Source organism: Stegodyphus dumicola, chromosome 1 (assembly GCF_044657685.1).
Source record: "Stegodyphus dumicola isolate Sdum_Otavi_A_Nest chromosome 1, ASM4465768v1".
Taxonomy (NCBI): Eukaryota; Metazoa; Arthropoda; class Arachnida; order Araneae; family Eresidae; genus Stegodyphus; species Stegodyphus dumicola.
In genome coordinates, this window is record NC_140768.1 from 98,258,815 (window position 1) to 98,283,555 (window position 24,741).

Sequence of the window (24,741 nt, forward strand, 5' to 3'; positions counted from 1 at the left end):
GATGTGTAAATTTTTTTCTTAACATTAAGATTAGTTTTCTTCTTATGTCAATATTGTGAGTTGCTCGCGGGCACATAAAGATAGGCTTGCAGCCTGCCAAGCACCCATGAGCCAATGGTTGAACACCACTGATCTAGAATGCTGCCATTGGGATGTACATATTTTGAGAGATAAAGGTATAAGGCAGCCCAATAAAATTTCAAAATAAGGGAAAATATCCTTTCTGATTTTGAACTGGGATTAAATAAATAAGGTAGCAGTTTTTTAAAGTTTCTAGAAGTTCAGTATAAACATTAACATATTAAGAGTTCCAGTACAAAATGACATTGAAAAATACTAATATACTTTAATACAAATATTTTTTTAATAATATAAATAACTTATATATCTAGCCGTTAAAATTCTGTCTTTTGCAGTAGACAAGAAAAAACTTTACAATTTACATTTCCTTTATTTATTAAAATTGTTTATAAATATAATATTTTTACATAAATTAAGTATTTCTTATTTTATATTTGTATTATGTACAGTATTATGTATTTTGGACTACTATTTGTATTATGTATTTTTTTTTGTTTGAATAATATTTGCATATGAATATATGTGCAGCTTTTAATCAAGAATTGTTATTGAATAACTGAAAGTTTTTTACAGGAATCTTAACTGTTAAGTTCATTTAATATATTTTTTGTCGGCTTTTTAATTCTGGATGCAGTCGAACCAAGCTTATAAGAAACTAATTTTTGGGTTCTGCCTAATTTCCTTTGATATTATCTTACGAGGGTAAGTTGAAAAATAAGTTTCCCCTGTCGACTGTGGTCAGAGTTGTGTATGAAAGTAAAAATTTAGAATGAGACATTAAAGATATGACATACCTTTATTTTTCCACATAGGTACCAAGTACATTGAGACATTTGTCATATCGCTTGATAAGCTTCAAAAAGCCCTCCAGGAAAAAATCAGGGCTTTGCATATGGAAGAAGCGTTGAACGGCTTGTTTCACTTCAGTATTGCTTCCAAAGCGCCTTCCCCCAAGATTTTTCTTCAAAGCCGGAAACAGATGGAAGTCGCTTGGTGCGAGATCAGGACTGTATGGCGGATGGTGTAGGCGCTCCCAACCAAGAATTGCAATATGGTTTTGCATTGCCGTCGCCGAATGTGGTCTGACATTGTCATGCAACAGCAGAACGCCAGATGGGAGAAGGCCAGGCCGCTTTTTCCGAATCGCCTCTTTCAATTTCGACAGGGTGTCACAGTAGCGCATAGCATTGATGGTTCCAACCTCCAAAAAGTCAAGCAACAAAACTCCTTTGGCATCCCAGAAAACTGTGAGGAGCACTTTACCTGCAGAGGGAGTTGTCTTGAACTTCTTTCGGACAGGTGATGACGGATGTTTCCACTCCATAGATGCGGCCTTCGATTCTGGCGTGAAATGGTGGACCCACGTTTCATCCCCCGTCACAATCCGAAACAGAAAGTCATTGCCATCTTCATGGTAACGCACGAGATGTTCCAGGCTGACCCCCATGCGTTGTTCCTTGTGTGTCAAGGTCAATTGTCGGGGCACCCATTGTGCTGACACTTTTCTGTATCGAAGAATGTCGTGGATGATGTTTAGAGCTCGCTCATGTGAGATTCCAAGTTCTTCCGCTACCTCATCGATGGTGATACGCCGGTTCGCTCTAATCATGTGATCCACCTTCCTGAGATTTGCATCTGTAGTGGCCGTGCGCGTCTGTCCAGCTCTCGGTATGTCCTCCACTTGCTGACATCCATCACTGAATGTGCGACACCATCTCCGCACCATTTGCTTCGACATCACACCTGGCCCATAGACTTCCACGAGGCGGTTATGAATTTCTGTTCCTGATACTCCACGTGCCCATTCATAGCGGATAACTGCTCTCACTTCCTCCTTTGACCACGAATTCAAAATGCACCTTCTCTCCATACCTACCGGGGCTCAAATGAGAGGCTGGTCTCCGCTTTGCGCAGGCACTGCAACAGCGCCATCTGCTTGATTTGCAGCAACCTTTACCCAATGGTGTATCGGTGACTTGCGCGTTTTCCTGCTGTGTCGCCTTTCGCCCATAGCCGTTCAACGCTTCTTCCATATGCAAAGCGTGAAAGAACTTTTTGAAGCTTATCAAGCGATAACGTACTCGTACGAGAATAATAAAATAAAGGTATGTCATATCTTTAATGTTTCATTCTATTTTCTTGACTTTCATACACAACTCTGACCACAGTCGACAGGGGAAACTTTTTTTTCAACTTACCTACGTATATGAGTATAGTTAATTTCAAAGTGTATAAAAATCAAAATCTCTGCAATTATTACGGGATTGAAATTTTTTCCCGTAATTTCTGCAGCTGTCAGCTGAAAAATTACTGGTAAAACCATTAAATTCATCCTGTTTAGGGTATTGGTATAATTAAAAAACATCTTCAGGTTACTGTTCTTGTCTTCACCCACCCTCTTTGTGTTCTGAACAAAAGGCTGAGCAAGGCAGTTGTAACACTCATTCCTTGAAAACCACAATGAATAAGAAAATGTCTTAGGAGATCCTCCTAGGTCCACCGATTCATTGAGACGGTTCTTTGGTTTCATTTGAATTCATTCAATTGTTTATTAATAGTTGTTAGCATGTATTTTAGGTGGAAACATGTGGCTGAGGGGATGGATTTAAGCCATGACCTTTTGCTAACTAATTTTTTGTGTAAAATTATCAACATGTGACGAAACTGAAAACAACAAAAAAGAAATTTAGTTAATTGTATGTAATACAGAATTTAAATATTTAGTACCAGAAGTTAATACTCTCAATGATTTAATGCCCGAGATCCGTAGTAGAGTTACAGATGCTAACTGATGCTTTTTTGGTCTCAAAAAATGCTTGAAGTCTAACTTCATTACCAGAAAAATGAAAATTTTAATTTACAAAAGCTTAATCAGACCCATTCTTACATACTCTGCTGAGATCTGGGCAATGACAGAAAATGCTAAAAGTATCTTTTCTGTCTTTGAAAGAAAAATTTTGAGAGGTTTTTTGGTGGCATAAAATGTAACAGTATCCGGAGAAGAACTAACTCTGAACTCTATAAATCGCTTAAAGAAATAGATATAATAAAATATATAAGGATTCAGGGAATTAAATGGGCAAGACACCTGTGCAGAATGGATGAAAATCGAGTAACTAAAAAAACTTCAGCCAAACCATTTGGCACCCGAAAAAGAGGGAGACCTAAACTTAGGTGGCTCGACTGTTTGGAAATAGACTTAAGAATTTTAAAAATAACCAATTGGATGTCTTGGAATTTGAATCTGAGGAAGGCAAGGGCGTTGTTAGGGCATTGAAGAAGAAGATGTAATACAAGGCTTGTAGAGTCCTCTTAAAAGTCCTTATTTATTTTGTAAGCAATTTTTGGTTCTTAAAAGTCCTTAAAAAAACCTGCGAAAGGTCCTTAATTTTACTGATATGACATTTCTGTCTGTTTTTTATGACAGCTGTTTTGAGTGTGAATTAACATTTTGGAGGAATATTTCTGACAATGCATTGAAAAATATGTGTTTTATGGCTTAATATTTAAATTCTGTCCTACTTCTTAATACAAACTGTGGATACTCTAGTCCTAGATACACAGCCCTGCTTCGATTGAAACATAAACATTTTGAAAGTAATTGTTTTTTTGCGAATAAAGAATTCATAAAACATTACATCAAAAACAAATTGTTCCGTTTTTAGATACGAGGTCTTATTAAGCGGTGCTAAATTTGCTGACTTTATCAACATTTTGGTGATTTCAAAACCGGTTTGTGTACAAAATTTTTTACATGGTGATGTTTTTTTCACACGTATAACAACATTGTTTAATATCTTAAATTATATTTAAGAAATAACATGAAAATAAAGCAATTTTATTGTCTCTTGCCATATTTTAAAGTGACATTACTTTCCATTTGGTGACTGAACTATTTTGATTTTTTTGGGGGAAAAAAGAAGTAAGATAATAAAAATGCTACTAAGCACAGTTTCCAAAGCACTTCCTAGAAAAGACAAAAGTACTGTAAATAATCAAAAATGAATTTCTTTTGTCTTTTTTTTAAAAATAATTTTTCATGTGATGAGATTTTTCCCCCGTGTTTCACAAAAAAAGATTTTCCCAAATGAGACAGACACCTCTTGCATTCCTTGTATTGATCAATTAACCAACTAACCTTGATTACTATGCTGGAATTACTTGAAAGGCATACTGCAAAATTTGTATATGTACTTGATATTTTCAATAGTCTGCTTTACTAGCCAGTTACCCCTTTTATGAAATATTATATCAAAAAGAGCATAAGAATTCAGAATATTTAAAATGTGTATCAGTTTTCTCTTGAAGATTCACTTTGCCCTTCTCTTTTCTTTATCCCCCCTCTCCCCCCAAAATCTTTTGGCTTTTTGCTCTTGCAGAATTGGTAGGGATAGTTTTTCTTTTCGATTTTAGATCTTGCTTCTCAGAAAGTGTAAAGGTAGGATTTATTGATTATTATTTTGAAAAACCTACAAATTCCAGAAAAATGTGGCCATATGAAAAGTGTCCTTATGGTTATTAACACATGACAAATGTGTTTTGTAGGAAATTTGTGATGAATTACTTATCTTGTGAAGAATTTTTTGAAGAACAGAAGAAAGGAAATTATTTGAATTATTTCCTTTGATTCCAGAAATGTTTCTTACCTTTATTTTCTTATTTTCCCACTAGACGCAAGCATCAAAGAAAACAAAGAGATTGAAAGCCAACTGTGAATTACGATTCATGATGCATGTCTCAGTAGACTGTGTCATACCTGAGTGCCTGCACTACATTTTGTTGCTCGGTGATAACTAAATTCTAAAAATTCTGCCACAGTGGCTCTGGCGCTGGTCTTGTATAAGGCTCATATTAATGTTACGCTTAGACAAAACTGAAAACCGTCAATGCAGCCAGCCCATTCACTTGGGTATGAACCTAGGTCGAACTACCAGTATTCTGTCATCTTAACCACTTGGCCATTAGCTACTGAAAGGATTGGCCTATTTTGTTTTGGTACTTGTATTACATGACTTGCTAACCCAAGCTATGTTATGTCACCAAATGCATCATGCTTTAACCCCATCTATAACATGAATTGAACAATCATTGCTTTCACAGAGGCCCTTCTCCCTCCATCCTCTTTCAGCAATGAGAACTGATAATAACGAGCCATTTTTCTGTGAAAGTTTCACAAAAAAAGATATTCCCAAATGAGACACCTCTTGCATTCCTTGTATTGATCAATTAACCAACTAACATTGATTACTATGCTGAAATTACTTGAAAGGCAAACTGACGTAGCAGCCATTTGCAAAATTTGTATATGTACGTGATATTTTCAATAGTCTGCTTTACTAGCCAGTTACCCCTTTTATGAAATATCATCTCAAAAGGAGTATAAGATTTGTAGTTTGTGTTAGTTCATAATGTAAGATTTTTTTGAACTGTGGTATTTAACTCCTTTATATAGTATTACAGTAACAAATTTACATGCTTACAGTAATCAAATAGATAAATTTACCTAAAGATATACAATAGAAAGAATCTGAGCCATATAGCCTCTAGAAGAATTGAATGACTGCATCAGATAAAATAATTTATAAAGATTAAAATTGCTGTTTGACTGTTTCAGGTTTTCAAAAAAATTTCCAGAAGGTAGACTTTCTGGTAACAACTTATGCCAAATGCACAAAGAAAAAAATATTTGACTTGTTTCTCAGATAATGTGGAATTTCTGAGAAAATAATATTCATTAAAAATATTTAATTGCATATCTTATTTATCATTTTTAATATATTTTAATTGTTAAGGTATAGATAGGTACTTAGATATTCATACAACCACTTGGCAGAGTTTGGTATTTTTTACAGATGAAAAGGTCAAAGTTACTTATTGGGTGCAAGTTGGTGGTTTACATGACTTTTTTTGTAAAAAAAAGATTCTGATGCTATCTGTAATTATGTAAGTCTGCAAACATTATCAACATATAAAAAGAAAACATACTTTAGGTATTTAATTATTAAAAAAGAATTATGGTCCATATTTAAAAAAATGAAGCACTTTCTTTTTCGAACATTTCTGCAATTTTTTTTTTTTTTTTTTTTCCCCCTGTGCTGTTTTTGCACAGCAATCTGTCTTTGCACAAAAGAACATAAGAGTGTCAAAGACCTGTCATTGTACAAATCCTGGCAACACTGGCCGTCTGCCAAACTCATCACCTTGTTGTTTCTGTTGGAGATTTTGGATGAAAATTCGTATTCATGCAAAAGTTTTACTGCAGTTTCTTCTATTGCTGGCAAATTCCACAAGTGTATATTTTGAAACTAAGTTTAAGGCAAAAAAATATCACAATTTGTTTATAAAAGCCATTAAAACTTACAATATATAACAAAAAGAACACATACAGAAATGTCAACGTTGCATGTGTGAAGAATTATTATCAGCATCGTTGCCTGAAGGATGGTTATGTGCATGGTTGCAAGAGTTTTACACAATCTAAAAATTTGATGACTGCTACCAGGTGGTTGCAATAAAATTTTAAGTACCTAGCTATATTTATAATAAATACCATATATGCTTCAAATAGCAGATAAATCCATTCTTTGTACATGATAAGATGTCATTAATGTTGTAAAAAGAAAACTATTTTAAAAAAGTATTATTATGACAGTTTAAGATATTTTTATTATCTTTTTTTAGGTGCGTGATCAACAGAATGTTGGGCGAGGTCGTGCGAGAGGCAGACCAGCTGATGGTAGTGGCCCAAACTTTGGTAATAATCCAAGATCAAGGCCTGATGTTCCAGAAATTCATTATGCGGTTCCTGCTAATAAATGTGGTCTTGTTATTGGGAAAGGTAAACTTGTCTTTTTTTTTTTTTTTTTGCTTTATCTTTCCATATGGTACCAGTATACATTCTGTAGTTAGAACAAATTAGATATTCAAAATTATTGTCATTATTCTTGATGAATTACGGCAAGCAAAAAATGTAAGTAATATAAAAAATTAAGTGCTTACATATATGTATAACCCCCCTTCCTAATGACTTTCATTTATGATTGCATTGATAAAAATTTGTTAGAGATGCATAGTTTTGTCTCAGATTTTAAATTAAAGTATGTTATTAAATAAGTGTTATAAGTTGTGTGAGAGCATGATATTTTTTTAATTCGAAGATTTCTTGGAAGGATTCCTCTTACGGACATTAAAAATTTTAAAGATATATTCATTTTTAGGATCTCCGCCTCCTCTCTCCCCCCAATTTTGAAATACTATTTAGTTTCATCACAGATTTAAGAACATGTTATAATTTAGTTTTGTCAGCCTTTAAAAACATCAAAAGCAGCAGAACCTTTTATTTTTCAATTTATTTAAGTTTGATTTTACATATAGTGTGCATAAATATTATATATGTAGAAAACAGTTTTTTTTTTTTTTTTTTTTTTTTTTTTTACCAGAATTGTTAAATCATTTAAATATAGTCACGGAAGAATGTACATATGTATGTGTACCTTTCCATGTTGCATGCGTGTGCTATGTCCGGCACACCGGTGTGCCATGAGTAGGATATAGGTGTGCTGCAATCAAATACGTGTATTTGACATTTTGCAATTTTTTATCGTGTATTTAATACACAATGACAATTTTTTTTCCTTAATAATGTCTATTTTAAATGTTTTTATATATTTCACTGTTGTGTGGTTGTGTGTGTGATTGTGTGTCTCAGCATTTGCTCAAAAATATAGAACTTTTTTTAAACATAAATTTAAACGAAATATATTGGTTTTAGACCATTTTAATTAAAAATAATAGCTCTAAAACTGTTTTTTTTTTTTTTTTTTTAAATTTGAAATAAACCAATCAAATTGAAGAATTTTTGTTTTTTAATTTTTTAAAAAAAATTTTGCTGTCAGTAATAACAAAAAATGGTATACAAAAATTACTTGAATTCTAATAAATTTATATAAAAACAAGTTTTTATCAACAATTATTTTTAGATATACTATAGAATTATTATTATAAGTAAATAATTATTCAACGGTGCATCGTGAGATGGTTAAAAACTGCATAGTGTGTACGTGTACAACCAAGATTCACCTAATTGATCACAGATAAAGCAGAATACCCATTATGTGCATGTGTTATTTACACTGCCATCCGGTACACCACGTGCAACCATACGCTACTGTTGTCAATATTTCACAACACAAAGTTAAATAAACACGTTTTTACCATTAAAGATATTTTATTATGTAAGCGGAGACATTATTCATAGCCTCGGCTTCGTAAAAATGGTTTGTTTTGGATTTAATATTTTTATTTAGTTTATTTTCTGTCATTGAAATCATAATCTTCAATTCCCTTCCGGGTTGTTTTTCCTTTTATAGTAAAAATAATAAGTTTTGCAATTATTTATAAATGATGGTTGGGTCTGTCATAAAACAAATAAAAGGAGGAATATGAAATTAATAGCAAATGCTGTTGATTCAATGTTGGGTCAGTTTGTTGTTACTTTAAAACTCCTCTTTAATACGTCATCATTCTGATCACCAGGTCATGCGTAACGAAGAATGTGGCGGCCATAAGACCACATTCTTGTCGTCGCACGACATATTATCTTACTGAATAATGTTTTGTTAATGTTCTTCGTATAAATTTTTTTTAGTTTTTACCCCTTTAAATATGGATAAATTTTTACGCCAGAAAGATTCTTCTTCACGTACAGATGATGAAGATCCACCTACAAGCGTTACAAAAAACCTGAAGAAAGTAGTGAAAAGAAAGTACGACGAGGATTACATTAAATATGGATTCTCGTGGTGTGGCAATAAAACATCACCAAGACCACGGTGCATCATTTGTGGCGATCAGCTATCAAACGAGTCAATGGTACCCAGTAAATTAAAGCGGCATCTATATTCAAGCCACCCCAGCTGTGCCAACAAAGACAAACAATATTTTAAGAGGTGTTTAGAACAAAATAAAAAACAGAAGAAATTTATGAAGTCGGCCGTAACAGTTTCTGAAAAGGCACTAGAGGCTAGCTATCATGTTTCTAAATTAATTGCACTCCAGAAGAAGCCACATACTCTCGGCGAATCGCTTATTAAACCAGCATGCATGGAAATTGTCCGACTTATGCTTGGGCCCAATGAAGCTGAGGAAGTGAATAAAATTCCATTGTCTGCTGATACAGTTAAAAGATGTATTTGTGATATGTCAAGCGATATTTTAGAAACATTGATTAAAAAACTGTTATCGGCTGAAAAATTTGCGCTTCAGATCAATGAAACAACTGATTATTAACTGAAATAAAGCACAGCTGATAGCTATTGTACGTTTCGTTGATGAGGGCTTTATTAAAGAACATTATTTATTTTGTAAGGAGGTTCCAGAGCGAACAACCGGCGAAGAAATTTTTCGAGTAACTGATGATTTCTTCAAAATTTGTAATATTTAATGGAGCAACTGCATTGCTGTTTGCACGGATCTCGCTGTGGCAATGACAGGTAGTAAAAAAGGGTTTGTCTCTTGTGTGAAACAAAAAAATCCGACGGTACATTTTACACACTGCTGCATACATCGAGAAGCATTGATGGCCAAGAATTTACCAGAACTTTTGAACACGATGAATGAATGCGTCAAAATCATAAACTTAATTAAATCAAGAGCCACAAATTCACGAATTTTTGGATTACTTTGCGCAGAAATGGGAGCCGAATATGAATCATTATTATTTTATACAGAAATTTGCTGGCTATCCCGAGGCAAAGTTTTGGCTAGATTATTTGAGCTTCGTCACGAGGTGCGTGAATTTCTTTTAACACATAATATGCTCAAAATATGCCAGCACCTCGATGATGATTACTGGATAGCCAAGCTTGCATACATGGCTGATATATTCGAGCATTTGAATGAACTTAATTAAAAAATGCAAGGTCGAAATGAGAATATTTTAACGTGCTCCGATAAATTACAAGGATTTATTAAAAAACTCGAACTTTGGGAGAAAGAGTTGCAAAAAGGATGTTTAGAAATGTACAGAAGGACTAATTATAGTACAACCGAAAACAACCAATCAATTCTGGATCTGGCCCAACAACATTTAATTATGCTTCAGCTGAAATTTGATCAATATTTTTCTTCCATTAATACGAAACAATACGATTAGATTCGAAATCCTTTTGCAAACAGTGTAATAAATTCTACGGAAGCGCTGCCTCTAAAAATTCGAGAGGAATTTACAAATTTGAAAAGTGACACGACTTTAAAATTATACTTCTCCGAAGTTCCATTAGATGTTTTCTGGATTTACGTTAAAATAGAATATCCTAATATTTCCGAAAAGGCAATTTTAACATTACTTCCATTTTCTACGACATATTTATGTGAGCAAAGTTTTTCAACTCTATTATTAATTAAAAATGATAAGCGGTCATGCTTAAAAGATCTTGACCAAGAACTTCGTGTTGCGTTGTCAGGTATTGAGCCGAATATAAAACTTTTGTGTTCATTGAAGCAAGCGCTGGTATCACATTGATAATTATTATGATTGCATATAAATAAATATGTTATGGTTTTATAATTGTATATTTTGTTATATCCACACGGAAAGTTCACTGCCATTCCCCAGAGACCGGCGCCGAGCTCAACGTGTTAAAAAGAGCTCATGAACTACTTCAGTGCTGGCTTATTGAGATTTAATCAGGCTTGCATAAAACCAAAGCAAAACTTTCAAGAAGTGGCCTGTTTTGATACTATTATTCATTACTAGCTCTAACACTAATCGGTAACCCCTTTTTTGTCTGAATGTTTGAAGGCATAACATAACTGCTGATTATTTTTATGAATCTAAACTTTGTGAAGATATTCAAGAAATATTTTGATTTAATTTTTAAAAACCTTTTAAACTGTTTATTCGAATTGTTATAGTTTTCTTATATACAGTATAGTCTGTGACCCTTTCCCTTGGCTCATTTTTTTTCATTGTTTTATTAGGTTCTTAAGATACATGCCAGTCATATATATATATATGATACACATACATCTTCATGTTATTTGTCGAATTTATAGATGGGTATCTTTATTTTGTATTTATTTATTAACATGAGGATGGCTGTGTTGTGGGCAACATGGGGGCCCACCAGCGGCCAAGCGGTAAAGACGCGGAACACTGGTAGGTCCGAGGTTGGTTTTCTGCATGTTTAACATGTATGCGAGCCAGTTTTCCTTGGAAAGTCCTCCACGAAGGCATCCCTTTCTTTAGGCAGATAGCCCTCATGTGCACTGCCATAACTGAATACAGTCAAAAGTCGTTAATTCGGACACCCATAATCCGAAATGATCTATAATCCGGACCTCAAAGCTAAAAACTTTCTGCGCATGCGCCGCGTTGACACATGCGCATAGGCGTTTACACGTGGGCGTAAGACCTTTACGACTGCGCATGTGTGTGTGTGCAAGCGCAGATTGCGTTTTCGCGTGCATGTTTAATGTATAACGGACGGTATAAGCTAAAATTATCTAATTATCTATTTCAGTTAATGTTGATGATTGCGTTGTTCCTTAATCTTTGAATTGGATCCGGCTTATTTTTTGCAGACTGTAAGAGCAATTTTATAAAAGTAAACTTGAACTTTCGATTATGTCAAATAGAATTTCCGATGCTGGAGCTCCCAAAGGATCTTCAAAACGAAAGTATGTTTCGATGTCCATCAAACAAAAAGTGGAATTGCTGCAAAAAATGGATAAAGACATGAAGAAGGTGACAGAGAGGTTAGTGAAAACGAAAAAATTTCGATTGACAAGTTAGTCGGTATTCTCGTGACTTGAACAGCAATTACGTGACTTGAACAGCGGAACTTTGTAACCGAACAAGAAATTATGTGTTTATAGAAATAAAGAGAAAGTATTATCACATAAAATGAAGCAACTTAAACAAAGCAATTGAATTTTCTAACAAACTAAACTGAAAGCAATTGAATTTTCTCTGGATTATATCTAAAACAAAACCTTGCGAATTAGATAAATTCTGCTTTGTGAGTGAGAGCATATACATCTCCAGAAACGTCATTCTCCAATGGGCATCGTGCTCCACTGCGTGTCACCTGGCATATATTAACCAATGAGGACAAAGCAAGCTGTTGTTTGGATGTTCTTTAGTTATTTCAGTCATTTTGTTCTGAGTTGTGTGAGTACATGTGTCTTCCAAAAATAATTTTAGAAATTATCATCTTTTGTTATGTCTGCGAGAAAGGTGAAATACTCGTGTACGTTTCAAAAATCATACACAGTTGACTTTCCTTCCATTATTTCCTCAAGGAAATGTAATGAATTTGCAATGTGTACCGCCTGTCATTGCGATTTTTCGATTTCGCATGGTGGAAGGGCAGATGTTCTCAAACATGTGTGTACACAAAAACACAAGGACAACATGAGTTGGTTTGAAAAAAACGAAAAATTAAATTTTTCTTCGGAAACAAAGGACCAAAAAGTTATTAACGCAGAATGTCTGTTCTCTTCCTTTTTACTGGAGCACAACCTGCCACTGAATGCATTGGATCACGTTACAGCGTTATTTAGAAAAATGTTTCCCGATAGTGAAATCGCTAAGAAATACTCAAGTGCAAGAACCAAAACAGGTGCAATTGTTCAAGAAATGGATTTGAAAAATAAATCTTCAGTTATTGATTGCGTTAAAACAGCTCCGTTCTGCTTCTCCAGGGATGGAAGCAATAATACAGTCAAAAGTCGTTAATCCATTCTTCGGCGGTTCCGGATTATCGGTTTTTCCGGATTATAGATCATCAGTTTAAATCTGGTAAGATGGCATTCAGAAATTATAAAATTAAAAATATGAAACCGTAATTTATGAAATAAAGAACAATTATGATCTAAAGGGTATCAAAATTTATAAAAGAAAAGCTTAATATTTATTTGTTTACTTTATTAAACATTTCTTTCAATGTAAGTTGTTTAAGTTGCTTCGTTTTTTATGTGATAATACATTCTCTTTAATTCTATAAACAGACATAATTTTTTGTTCCGCTGTTCAAGTCCTATAATTGCTGTGTCGAGAATACCGACTAATTTGTCAATCAAAATGTTTTCATTTTCAATAACCTCTGTCACTTTCTTCGCTATCGGAAGCGAATATTTTGCGCACGCGCACAGGCATATTTGCAGCCGTAAGAAGTTTGTAGCTTTTGAGGTCCGGATTATAGATCATTCTGGATTATGGGTGTCCGAATTAACGACTTTTGACTGTACTGATTCAAAACTGTATCCAATTGTTGTTTCTTTTTTAATCCAGAGTCTTCAGAAAATGAGTGCAGTTTACTTTCTGTTCCCACTTTAGAAGGACATTTGACAGGCTTTACTATAGCACAGCTAATTATTAAAACTTTAAAAGAAAATGCAGTCCCTCTGGATAATTGCTTAGCACTTGGTGCTGATAATGCACCAGTATTAAGACTGGTGTTGCAGGCATCTGGAGAAAGGAAAATTCAGATTTGCAGATTATGAAGTGCACCTGTTAAATTTAACAGCTGAAAAGGGGGCAGGTTTTTTACCAATAAATGTGGATGAACACAGTGTTGATATTTACCATTATCTTGAAAGGAGTTCTAAAAGGAAGGAAAAATTGAAACATTTCCAACAGCTGCATAACAGCAGTTTACAATTAGAAAACTTGGATGAAGTTATAAAATCAGCTAGGACTGACACCCAGTGGAGTTTAATTGGAAAACTGAAAGATGCTGATGGAATTTTAAAATGTAGTGAACTGTCTAGAATTATGTTGGCCATCTTGACAGTTTCCCATAGTAATGCAAAGTGTGAGAGGATTTTCAGTGTTGTTGGAAAACGAGGATTAAATTTAGATCTAATATTAGTGATGACAAATCAGAAAAACTTTTATTAGCAAAAGCAGGCCTACATGGCAATTGCTAGGAACAAAAGTATGAAATTTCTTCCTTAAAGAAAGCAAAATCTGCCACTGTTTATAACATTTGTACAAAAACTGATTAAACTTTTTTTTTTTTTTTTTAACGATGCAAGTAATAAAAATGTTTTTTTATGTGTATATGTTGCTTGCATTTAAGAATTAGTTACTATTTAAAGTTAATTCATTATCAAAAACTATATTTTCATCATTTAAAAAGTCTTTTTAACATTGTGAAAAATCTCCCGATTTCTTAAAAAAGTCTCCTGATTTTGAGTGTCATAGGTAGGCAAGTATGCATTAGCTTTTGGTGTGCCACGAAATTCCAGAAAGATTTTTTGTGGGTCGCAGGTGAGAAAAGGTTGCGGAGCACTGTGCTATGTAAACAAAAGTATTTTGATGTCATTTGTTGGTAGTAGATTTGCCTTCTACAGTAACATTCAATGCTTGGAGAGTAATGGTTACAAATCATGTAGATATGTTCAGAATCTCCATAGCAAACCTTAAATTTCAAAATGAACGGGTAAGGTCTACTTTGTGATTTTTAAAAAAGAGAAATGATTGGTTGCTTTCATTTTGGAAAATTCATTTGTGAAATTCAGCAATAAATAATAATATTAATGGAAGATTAATTTGGTCTGCAATAAATTTGAAACTTTTTTTTCATTAAAATTTTGTGTAGAATTTATCTGCAGAAATTTTGCCTGTCATATATAATCACTAATGACTTTTCTTTAAAAAAAATAGGTGGAGAAACAGTAAAAAATATTAATCAGGTATCAGGAGCATATGTTACACTTTCTGCCTTACCTCCTCCCAATGCACAAGAAAAAGTATTTGTTATTCGGGGACAACCTCCTCAGATTGAACATGCAAAAGAACTCATTAATGAAAGAATTGGAGGAGTTGGAACAGTAGTAAGTATTAAATTACTTCCAACTATGTCTGATTAATAAAAACATAAATATGTTTAATGAAGGCAAACAAGTTACTTTAAGTTGAAGGTTTTATAAATGATTACCTTCCAATCCTTACCTCCCATAGTCTATTTTATCTATTCCCCCCCCCAGTTTAGATGTGTGCAGATTTTATTTGAATTCAGATTGTCCTAAAATATATGTTGGGTGTATTTCAATGTTTTAAAATGTCTCAATGAAGGAAATATTCCTAACTGAAGATTTGTAACAAATACAAGGGAAAGCATTTCCGAAATTATTATATCGCAAGAAGAAGCATGTAGATTTCAAAAACAGAATTTGGCATAAGTTGATACTGAATTTTATTTAAAGAAATTTTTTTAGTCAGTGTTCTTTGTGGTCCTTATAGTCTTATTTCCTCCCATAAAAGCAACATCAATCTAAGGTAAATCTAGACTACTTTTCAGTTTCCATGATTATGTTGTTTAGATACCAGTGTACATTTTACGTAAGATATAAATAATAAAAATCAAGATTTGTATTAAAGGGAACTAATTCCTCCTCCCCTCTATGCATGTAATATAGATATGGATTTTAATATAGATTTTTCTTCATTAAATCACTAAACAAAAATTAATTCTAGTTATATAATAATATTTTTTTTTTAAATCAGATCTGGTAGTTTTGAAAAATTTCTATCTGCTGAAAAATTTTGAGAATGATTTCTGAAACGATTTATGTATTCTCTCTCCAGGTTGTTACTCGAATTACTTAAATTAGACTGTCCATGCTTATAAGCATAAAATAATGAAAAAATGAATACACATGCATATATATGTAATGATTATTATAAAAGGAAATGGGATTGTTATATCAAATGATATTTAATATGTTTTAAGAGATTTTTGCTTGGTATGATTGTAAGTAGTGCCAGTTGCCATGTCATTTGGGTGTAGGTTTATATTATAGCTGTAATGTTTTTGCAGCACACTTAAAATACAGTCAAAAGCCTTTAATTCGGACACCCGTAATCCGGACCCCAAAGCTACAAACTTTCTGCGCATGCGCCTCGTTGATGCATGCACGTAAGACCTTTACGGCTGTGGTTATTCACATAATACGTTTAGGCATGCGCGTTTAATGTATAAGAGACGGTATAAGCTAAGCTAAAATTATCTAATTCAGTTAATGTTGCAGATTGCGTTGTTCCTTAATCTTTGAATTGGATCCGGCTTATTATTTTTTGCAGACTGTTAGAGCAATTTTATAAAAGTAGGCTTGAACTTTCGATTATGTCAAATAGAATTTTCGATATATATTTACTAATATGTAAAGGATCTACAAAGCGAAAGTATGTTTCGAAGTCCATTAAACAAAAAGTGAAATTGCTGTAAATGGATAAAGGCATATCCTTTGTTTCTCTAACCATTCCGAAATCTGTTTATTTTTTTTATGCTGCTCTATGGGGGGGGACGCCGCGGTGCGCAATGAATTGGAAGTTGATCTGTCAGCACTATCCTTATCTTCAGAGCAAATGTTTTTATTTTATTTGGCTTATAATTCCTTACTAAATGTAGTATTTTATCACGATGTACTCCGTCTTTGATATGATTTAAATCAAATTCCTCGTCATTATAATTCGCTTCCGATAGTGAAGAAAGTGACACAGAGGTTATTGAAAACGAAAAAATTTCGATTGACAAATTAGTCGGTATTCTCGACACAGCAATTATAGGACTTGAACAGCGCAACTTTGTAACTAAACAGGAAATTATGTCTGTTTATAGAATTAAAGAGAAAGTATTATCACATAAAACGAAGCAATTTAAACAATTTGCATTGAAAGAAATGTTTAATAAAGTAAACAAATAAATTTGATACCCTTTAGATCATAATTGTTCTTTATTTCATAAATTACAATTTCATATTTTTAATTTTATAATTTCTGCATGGCATCTTACCAGATTTAAACTGATGATCTATAATCCGGAAAAATCGATAATCCGGGATCGCTGAAGTCCCAACGAGTCCGGATTAACGACTTTTGACTGTACCAACAACCTCAAAAGCTTTATCTAATGGTTGTTGGTAAGGGAAAAAGAGATAAAGATACTTCAATCTATTCTTTAGAATGTTTTCTTCAAAATTGGGATGGAACTAGACAAATCTGTAACCCAATGCCTTGCAATGTATGCAGCCATGCTTTCTTTCTTTTTGTCATAATGAATTTATAAACCTCATTTAAATTATATTCAGATCAAGAAGATAAGTAAGAGCTATAACAGTAAGAGTTTTACATTTCAAGTTTACTTTTGAATTTTATTTCTTTTAGATTCAATCTCAAAATCCTCAGAATCAGCAAAATTTTCCTCCTCAGTTTCCACAACAGCAACAGTAGTAAGTTTCTCATTAATATTTCCTATAAATAATAAAAAAATATTGATTTTGTATGCATGTAAAATTATTATTGTTCCTTCTCTTATTTTCCAATTTAAGCAAATGATGTGCATGAGACTGGAAAACCACTGTTCATCAAATTGTTTTCATTGTCCATTATTTTCTTATCCATTGTTTGTCAATTATTGGTTTTATTAACATTATGCATCGAATCCATTGATTTCATTATCTGTGGCTTTGTTATGTGTTGTACACTGGATAAATCTAATGTGCACAGATAAGGCACTACAGCCGCCAACCCTCCCGTTTTTCCATCTTTCCTTTTTTAAAAAAAATTTTAGCCTCTTAATTTCATCGCCGCCAGCGCAGCAAATCTCTGAATCTCTAGGATTTTAATTTTTAGCCTTCTATTTTGCTGCTACCAACATAGCATGAATTACATTAGGAACTTGTTTATAATCTATAACAGCGTATTAATTTCAGTACTTGTCTTCTGTAATGGCCTTGGTGAGAAAAAATAGCATTGGCACAGTTCGAAGTTAAGGAAGTGCAATTTGTTGCCAATTTTATATGCATCCACAAAAACAGAATTGATTGTGGTAAACAATAAATCAGCAATTTATTTAAAATAACAACATATGTATTATTTAAAATAACAATAAATACACATATGTTGGATATTCCTATTGATTATTTTATTTAATGCAATTTTTTTAGCAATTTATTTGAAAATGACATATAAACATACGGGAAAATTAATTTTTGATGGTCTTTCTGGGAACCACAGTTCTGAAGTTGCTCTGCATTAAGAATGTGATTTATATGAATCCTATATGATTGGTATGCAGGAAAATAGTTTGAAGAAATGAAAGGAAATTGTAAAGCAAGGAACAAATCAATGAAATAAGTATTAAAAAAGGACAAATATATACTCCAGTTGGTTTGTTGTGAGAATGTAGGTGGTACAGTGATGTGTTAATCAAATTACCCTCTAAAATGTAAAAAATTGCCTGATTTATTTCAAAATACTTACATTTCAATAAAAACTTTTTTAATATTTTTCATCCTTTGACTTAAAATAACTACTTATTTAAAAGTGACACATTTTTCATTCACCCTTAGCTCTTCATTTTAGCTCTAGCTGTAATAAAAATCCGAGACTGCCTGTATCAAGCCTGTGCTACAAGTTCATACTCGGATTTTTATCTGTAACAAAAATGCTACATTTGAAAAAAGTAGCACTAAATAGGCATATTGTATGCTGTCAAAAAATTCTGCTTGTGGTTGGTTTTTGTGTCTTAAGCAAGTCTAACCATTGTTTCATAGATGTGTTTAATTCTAGATTGTAACATTTAAAAAAATATTTATGTCATAAATAAAGAAGCTATACTGACTACCAATAAGTATTTGGACACCTAATGCAAGTGACGATATCTGCGGTCCTAAGGTACATCACGGACTCCGCCAGTATATATATCGTGTAGGAAACAGCATCGTCTTTAGTCGCATGCAAGATGCCTCGCAGTTCGGAGCTCTCTGATTTCGAGGAAGGTATAATTATCGGGTATCACAAATGTGGCCGATCTTTAAGGGACATATCTAGCGATCTGAAGTACCCAAAATCGACAGTGGCCTATGTGGTTAAGAAGTGGAAGGTGATCGGTGATTGTCGGAATGTGCCCCGAGTCGGCAGACCAACGAAACTGAGAGATAGGGACTGATGAGTGCTGTCGAGAGAAATTCGGAAGAACCGCACTCAACCGATGGCCCTCATCCGCGAGAAGTTTCAACAGGCATTCGGGAGTATTGTTTCAATGAATACAATCCGTAAGGAAGCACATCTGCTTGGTTTTCATGGTTGTGCTGCTGTCCATAAGCCTTTGATCACAAAGTCCAACCGTGCTGTGGTGGTGCAAAGAACATCGCAAAGCACATCGAAATTGGACCAAAATGTGGTGCAAAACACATCGAAATTGGACTGTAGATCAGTGGAAACGGGTTCTTTGGAGTGAGGAATCAAGGTTCACCCTTTACCATTCGCATGGCAGGGTCTGGGTCTGGCGTGTACCTGGAGAACGTCTTCTGCAAGAATGCATTGTGCCAACAGTCAAGTTCGGCAGAGATGGAATTATGGTCTGGGGGTGTTTCTCCTGGTATGGGCTGGGACCCTTGGTCCCCATTCATGGTAAGCTCAACTCCGATGCCTACTGCACTATTTTGGATGACAATGTGCTTCCTACGTTGTGGCAGTTTTACGGGTTGGACCCCTGATACTTTCAGGACGACAATGCCAGTTGTCATGTTTCGACGTTAACCATTCATGGTAAGCTCAACTCCGATGCCTTCTGCACTGTTTTGGATGACAATTGTCATGTTTTGACGTTAACCAAGGCTTGGTATGGTGCCAGTGGAGTTCATCGAATGGACTGGCCTGCCCAGAGTCCAGACCTGAACCCTATCGAGAACCTCTGGGACGAGTTGCATCACCGAATTCAGGGGTGCACTACCCATGCAAAATTGGTGAAGGAACTTCTGTCTTCTCCAAGCCGAGTGGAAGAAAATACCACTAGCTGTCATACAAAGACTTGTGGAAAGTATGCCCCGGAGGGTCCTTCTTGTAATTACCTCTCTCGTGGAGGCTCTACCAACTATTGATTTTGAATAAAGTTAGTTTTTCTTTTCTATCACAGGTGTCTAAATACTTATTGGTAGTCAGTGTATTACATATATCCCTTACTATTTTCTTCTGTGTGTCTCTTTTGTTGTTGTTTGCTTTATTGAATAAGCATGATACTTTTTGAATAATTTATACAGTCAAAAGTCGTTAATCCGGACTCGTCGGGACTTCGGCGATTCCGGATTATAGATCATCAGTTTAAATCTGGTAAGATGGCATGCAGAAAGTACAAAATTAAAAATATGAAACCGTAATTTATGAAATAAAGAACAATTATGATCTAAAGGGTATCAAAATTTACAAAAAGAAAAAGCTTAATATTTATTTGTTTACTTTATTAAACATTTCTTTCAATGTAAGTTGCTTCGTTTCATGTGATAATACTTTCTCTTTAATTCTATTAAAGAGACATAATTTCTTGTTTAGTTACGAATTTCCGCTGTTTAAGTCCTATAATTGCTGTGTTGAGAATACCGACTAATTTGTCAATCGAAATGTTTTCGTTTTCAGTAACCTCTGGGTCACTTTCTTCAACTATCGGAAGCGAATTATAATGACCAGGAACTTGATTTAAATCATATCAAAGACTGAGTACATCGAGATGAAATACTACACTTAGTAAGGAATTATAAGCCAAATAAAATAAAAACATCTGCTCTGAAGATAAGGATAGTGCTGACAGATCAACTTCCAATCCGCATGAAATTGATAAACAGATTTCGGATTTCAAAACATACTTTCGCTTTGTAGATGCAAATTACATATTAGTAAAGATATATCAGAAATTCTATTTGACATAATCGAAAGTTCAAGCTTACTTTTATGAAATTCCTCTAATAATCTGCAAAAAAATAATGACCTGGATCCAATTCAAAGATTAAGGAACAACATAATCTGCAACATTAACTGAATTAGATAATTTTAGCTTAGCTTATACCTCCGTTGCACATTAAACGCGCATGCGCACAAACATATTCGCAGCCGTAAAGGTCTTACGCGCACTCTTAAACGCCTGTGCACATGCGTGAACGCGACGCATGCGCTGAAAGTGTGTAGCTGTGAGGTCAGGATTATGGGTGTCCGAATTAACCACTTTTGACTATCTTTTTTTAGTAATATATTTAATTAATGCTCTTATTGGCAACATGTTTCACAAAGAAAGCTCATATTTCCCAATACTGCCATGAGAAAGAGGTATGAGGAGTGTTCAAATGAAGGTACAAAATGTTGTAACAACCAAACCAGCTGAGATTTGAATATGTTGCTTTGGGATGATGTGGTAGTATATCTGGGAATGCGAATGTAGTGTCCGGCATGGTTGTGTGCATGCATGGGCACCTGCATGTGACATAGGAAAGAAGTAGGCAGTTGTGTGTTACATCCAAGTGACACGGTTGAGGAGCACCAAGATATTATCAGATTTCTGACTGTGGAAGTGGTTTAACCAGCAGGTGTTCATTATGAGATGGTGGCCCTATACAGGGGATACTATATCCGACAAGTCAGTGAGAAAGTATAGAGCCCATTTTCGTAAGGTCTGGGGAGAGAGTGGTAACCTGAGACGAGGGCAGGCAAGCACGGTAATGACGGCCGAACTCGTCAATAAAGTGATCGGCATGTCACAAGCAAATGTTGGGGGCCAGCGTTGGAACAGTGTAGACAGTTGTGATTGACAGGTTGGGTTACTGTATGCATGCAGTGGGTTCTGAAGGAGAAACTACGCATGGAGTTCTGAATCTGGGACTGCAACATGTGTTTCGGTATCATGAAGATCCTGCTTTGCTGAAGTGGATTGTCGCCAGTTGTGAGTGCTGGTGTTATCATTTCGAGCCAGAGATAAATTGGTACAGCATGCATTTTCTTTCTATAAAATTCAAAACTGTGCCCTCAGCATGCGAGGCTATGCTCACTATCTTTTCTGAGGTCCAATACTCATCAAGTTCTTCGAGCGCTGAAAAACCATTAACAGTGACGTTTGCTGCGAGACATTCCATAGCCTATGCAAGTCCTTCAAAAGCAAACAGCTTGAGCTGCTCACGGGAGTTATTCTGCTCCACCATAATTCACGTCCACACTGCTCTCAAGATCACACAAGTGTAACAGCCAAGTTCAAGTGAGAGTAGCTTGAGCGTCTGCTCTACAGCCCGGACATGTCACTCTGCGACTTCCATGTGTTTGGCCAGCTAAGAAAATCTCAGAGAGAAGTGCTTCAACTTGGATGATGAAATGCAGGACTGTCTCCTATCATAGCCACAGGAATTCTGGGAACAGGGAAACTTTTAGCTCATGAAGCAGTAGGATAGTTGTGTTGAGGCATGTGATTGCTTGTGAATAGAGACTTCAGTTATACCCACAGTGTAATTCTGTACCTTATCATTTGAATACCTTTCATATTTTCTTAATTTTAATGAAAAAAATGCTCCTGGTTTTGTGAACTCATAATGTATTGCCTTAATTTCTCATCATATTTCAAGGTGCATGTATATACTTTCTTAAAGAGGTCACAAAATATATTCTAGGCTCTCTCTTTATATATATGTATATACACACATACACATATATGGCATTGCTGTTCAGAGGATTAATAATATGCCTGACTAATAACCATTATAAATTATTTGCACAAATATTGTAATTGATAATTACATATCTCCCATACAAAATAGCTTGCTTTTATCTAATTAAAAAATTTTGAAGCTATTTTAATTAATTTTATTATATTTTATAAACAATATCCTTTATTAGCTTCAGGGTATTGAATTTGAAATGAAAACATGTGCCCCTTTATTTAAATATGGGACAGACTAGGTTAATCGTATCTAAAGTTATCTTCAGGTTAAACATGCGAATATCAGGCATTGAAATGTATAGGCAGATATTAAGTTGGAAAATAAGCATGAAATCTTCAATGGAAGTATGAATTAATAAAAAAAGTGTTTTTATAAATTCAGCAAAAATTTCCAGTTGATAAGGTAGGTTATTTGTTTTAAATTTTGCTATGAAAGTATTTTCAAGTTCCTTGTGAAGAATAAATAATTTGATCATACTGCTAGGATAAAAACACGTGTCATTTAGTTTTTGTTATTTGCTTTTTTTTTTTTTTTTTTTTCTTTTTTTTTCTGAAATTAAATGTGTTTAAAAATATTTACAGTCAGCAAGCACCATCACAAGCTCAACCATATGCACCACAAGGATGGGCAAATGCATATCAACCATGGCAAGGTCAAACCGCTCCTGCAGCAGATCCAAGTAAGTGTGACTCCATTATTAAAAATGTAATGTTTTTCGTGCCCCTCTTATTTTCCTATTAAGTGCAATATGCATGCGATTTCATAATCTGAAAATGTTTCTTTTTAAATGTTATATATGCTGTGTGTAATATATAATATGTGTATGCATTTGAATATGTGTTCATGTTAAAATTTGCATTTGACAGTTTGAATAATATAAAAAAAATCCTTTAAAACACCCATATACATAAATGTGTGTGTGCATGTATACATATGTATTTACATGTGCACAGGATGTGTAATAAAGTCTTGAAACACCAAAATATCTTTTAATTGGAGAAAATAAAACTTGTTGAAGTTGTGTCTACCTATGGTACAGTTTCTGTATTTTGTCATATGAGACCAGTTGCTGAATCTCAAGAAACAAATCATTGAAATTTTTGTTGTGTTATGAAAACTGAAAAGAGAGAGTGAAATAGAGTTATTTGTGAATATGTAGAGTGTATCTAATTTAGTATAAAATGGTGTTCCATATACTAATAACTTGAATAAAAAGTCCTAAAAAGCAGATCATCCAGTTCTGTGATAAATTTTATGGGGAGATAAAAAATATTGAAATGTTCGGTTAGGAAGCATTAAAAAATACTTATTTTTACAATTTATTAAGAGGTATTTTACAATCCATAGAGGAAACTTTGTAGTTGGAATTCTTGTTGAGGTAGATTTTACCTGCTAATAGAAATAAGGAATTCTTAATTTGATTTTAGCAGTAGCAATTTGTTAATGTGGTTTGTAAAACGAAATTTTATTGCTAATCAGAGCAGTTTTTATTTTGTCTGTTAATTCCCAACTTCATTTCTGGAAAAAAAAAAAAAAAAAAAAAAACAGATGCTGCTGCTTGGGCTGCTTATTACAGTCAATATTATGGTCAACAGCAAGCTCACCAAATGCAACCTTCTGCTGCTCAGCCTACAATGCAGCCTGGTGTTGCCCCACAACCTGGTATGCCCTCCCAGCCTGATCAGAATCAAGCGGCTTCTCAGCAGCCTCCTGCAGGTGAGAGTCTTTATTAATGGCATTTTTAAATTATAGCATTGGTGTTTTATAGAACTTACATGATTGTGTCTAATAAATTATTACTCAATCGTTATTTGCTGATCTATTTAAATTTTGTAGCTACACCTGCTGCTGCTATTCCTGCTGCAGCAGCTCCTGTAGGTTCAGCTGTAGCACCTCAGCCAGATTACAGTGCTGCCTGGGCTGAATATTATAGGTCTTTAGGTATGTTTCGAGAAGCAGAAATGATAGAGAATCAAGCAAGGACGACAGCACAGCTGGCTGCCACTGTCATGGCACCTCAGGTATGTCTTAAATTTATAGGTTTGAAAATCTTAATTCCTTTGTACCAAGTCTGCATATTTTTGTGAAATTAAGAAGCGTAAAGAAATAATTTAATTTAAGAGCTTACAAAAATTTTATTTCCTTCAAAGATGAAATATTTCAATCAAATGGTAA

The 24,741-nt window shown here is 34.1% G+C and overlaps 1 protein-coding gene across 4 annotated transcripts in view; it reads left to right on the forward strand.

The window, feature by feature from the left end:
• Window positions 1-24,741, forward strand: part of LOC118195441 (far upstream element-binding protein 1-like) — an 85,002-nt gene that overhangs the window by 38,713 nt on the left and 21,548 nt on the right. For all 4 annotated transcript variants that reach the window (XR_015041553.1, XM_085817997.1, XM_085818006.1 and 1 more), the window contains exons 12-17: window positions 6,763-6,919; window positions 14,753-14,922; window positions 17,255-17,319; window positions 23,148-23,245; window positions 24,115-24,282; window positions 24,403-24,587. Coding sequence is in view for 3 of the 4 variants with exons in the window: in XM_085817997.1 (XP_085674123.1) it covers window positions 6,763-6,919; window positions 14,753-14,922; window positions 17,255-17,319; window positions 23,148-23,245; window positions 24,115-24,282; window positions 24,403-24,587 (843 nt within the window). In the remaining variant the exon portion in view is untranslated. The remainder of the gene's footprint in view (window positions 1-6,762; window positions 6,920-14,752; window positions 14,923-17,254; window positions 17,320-23,147; window positions 23,246-24,114; window positions 24,283-24,402; window positions 24,588-24,741) is intronic.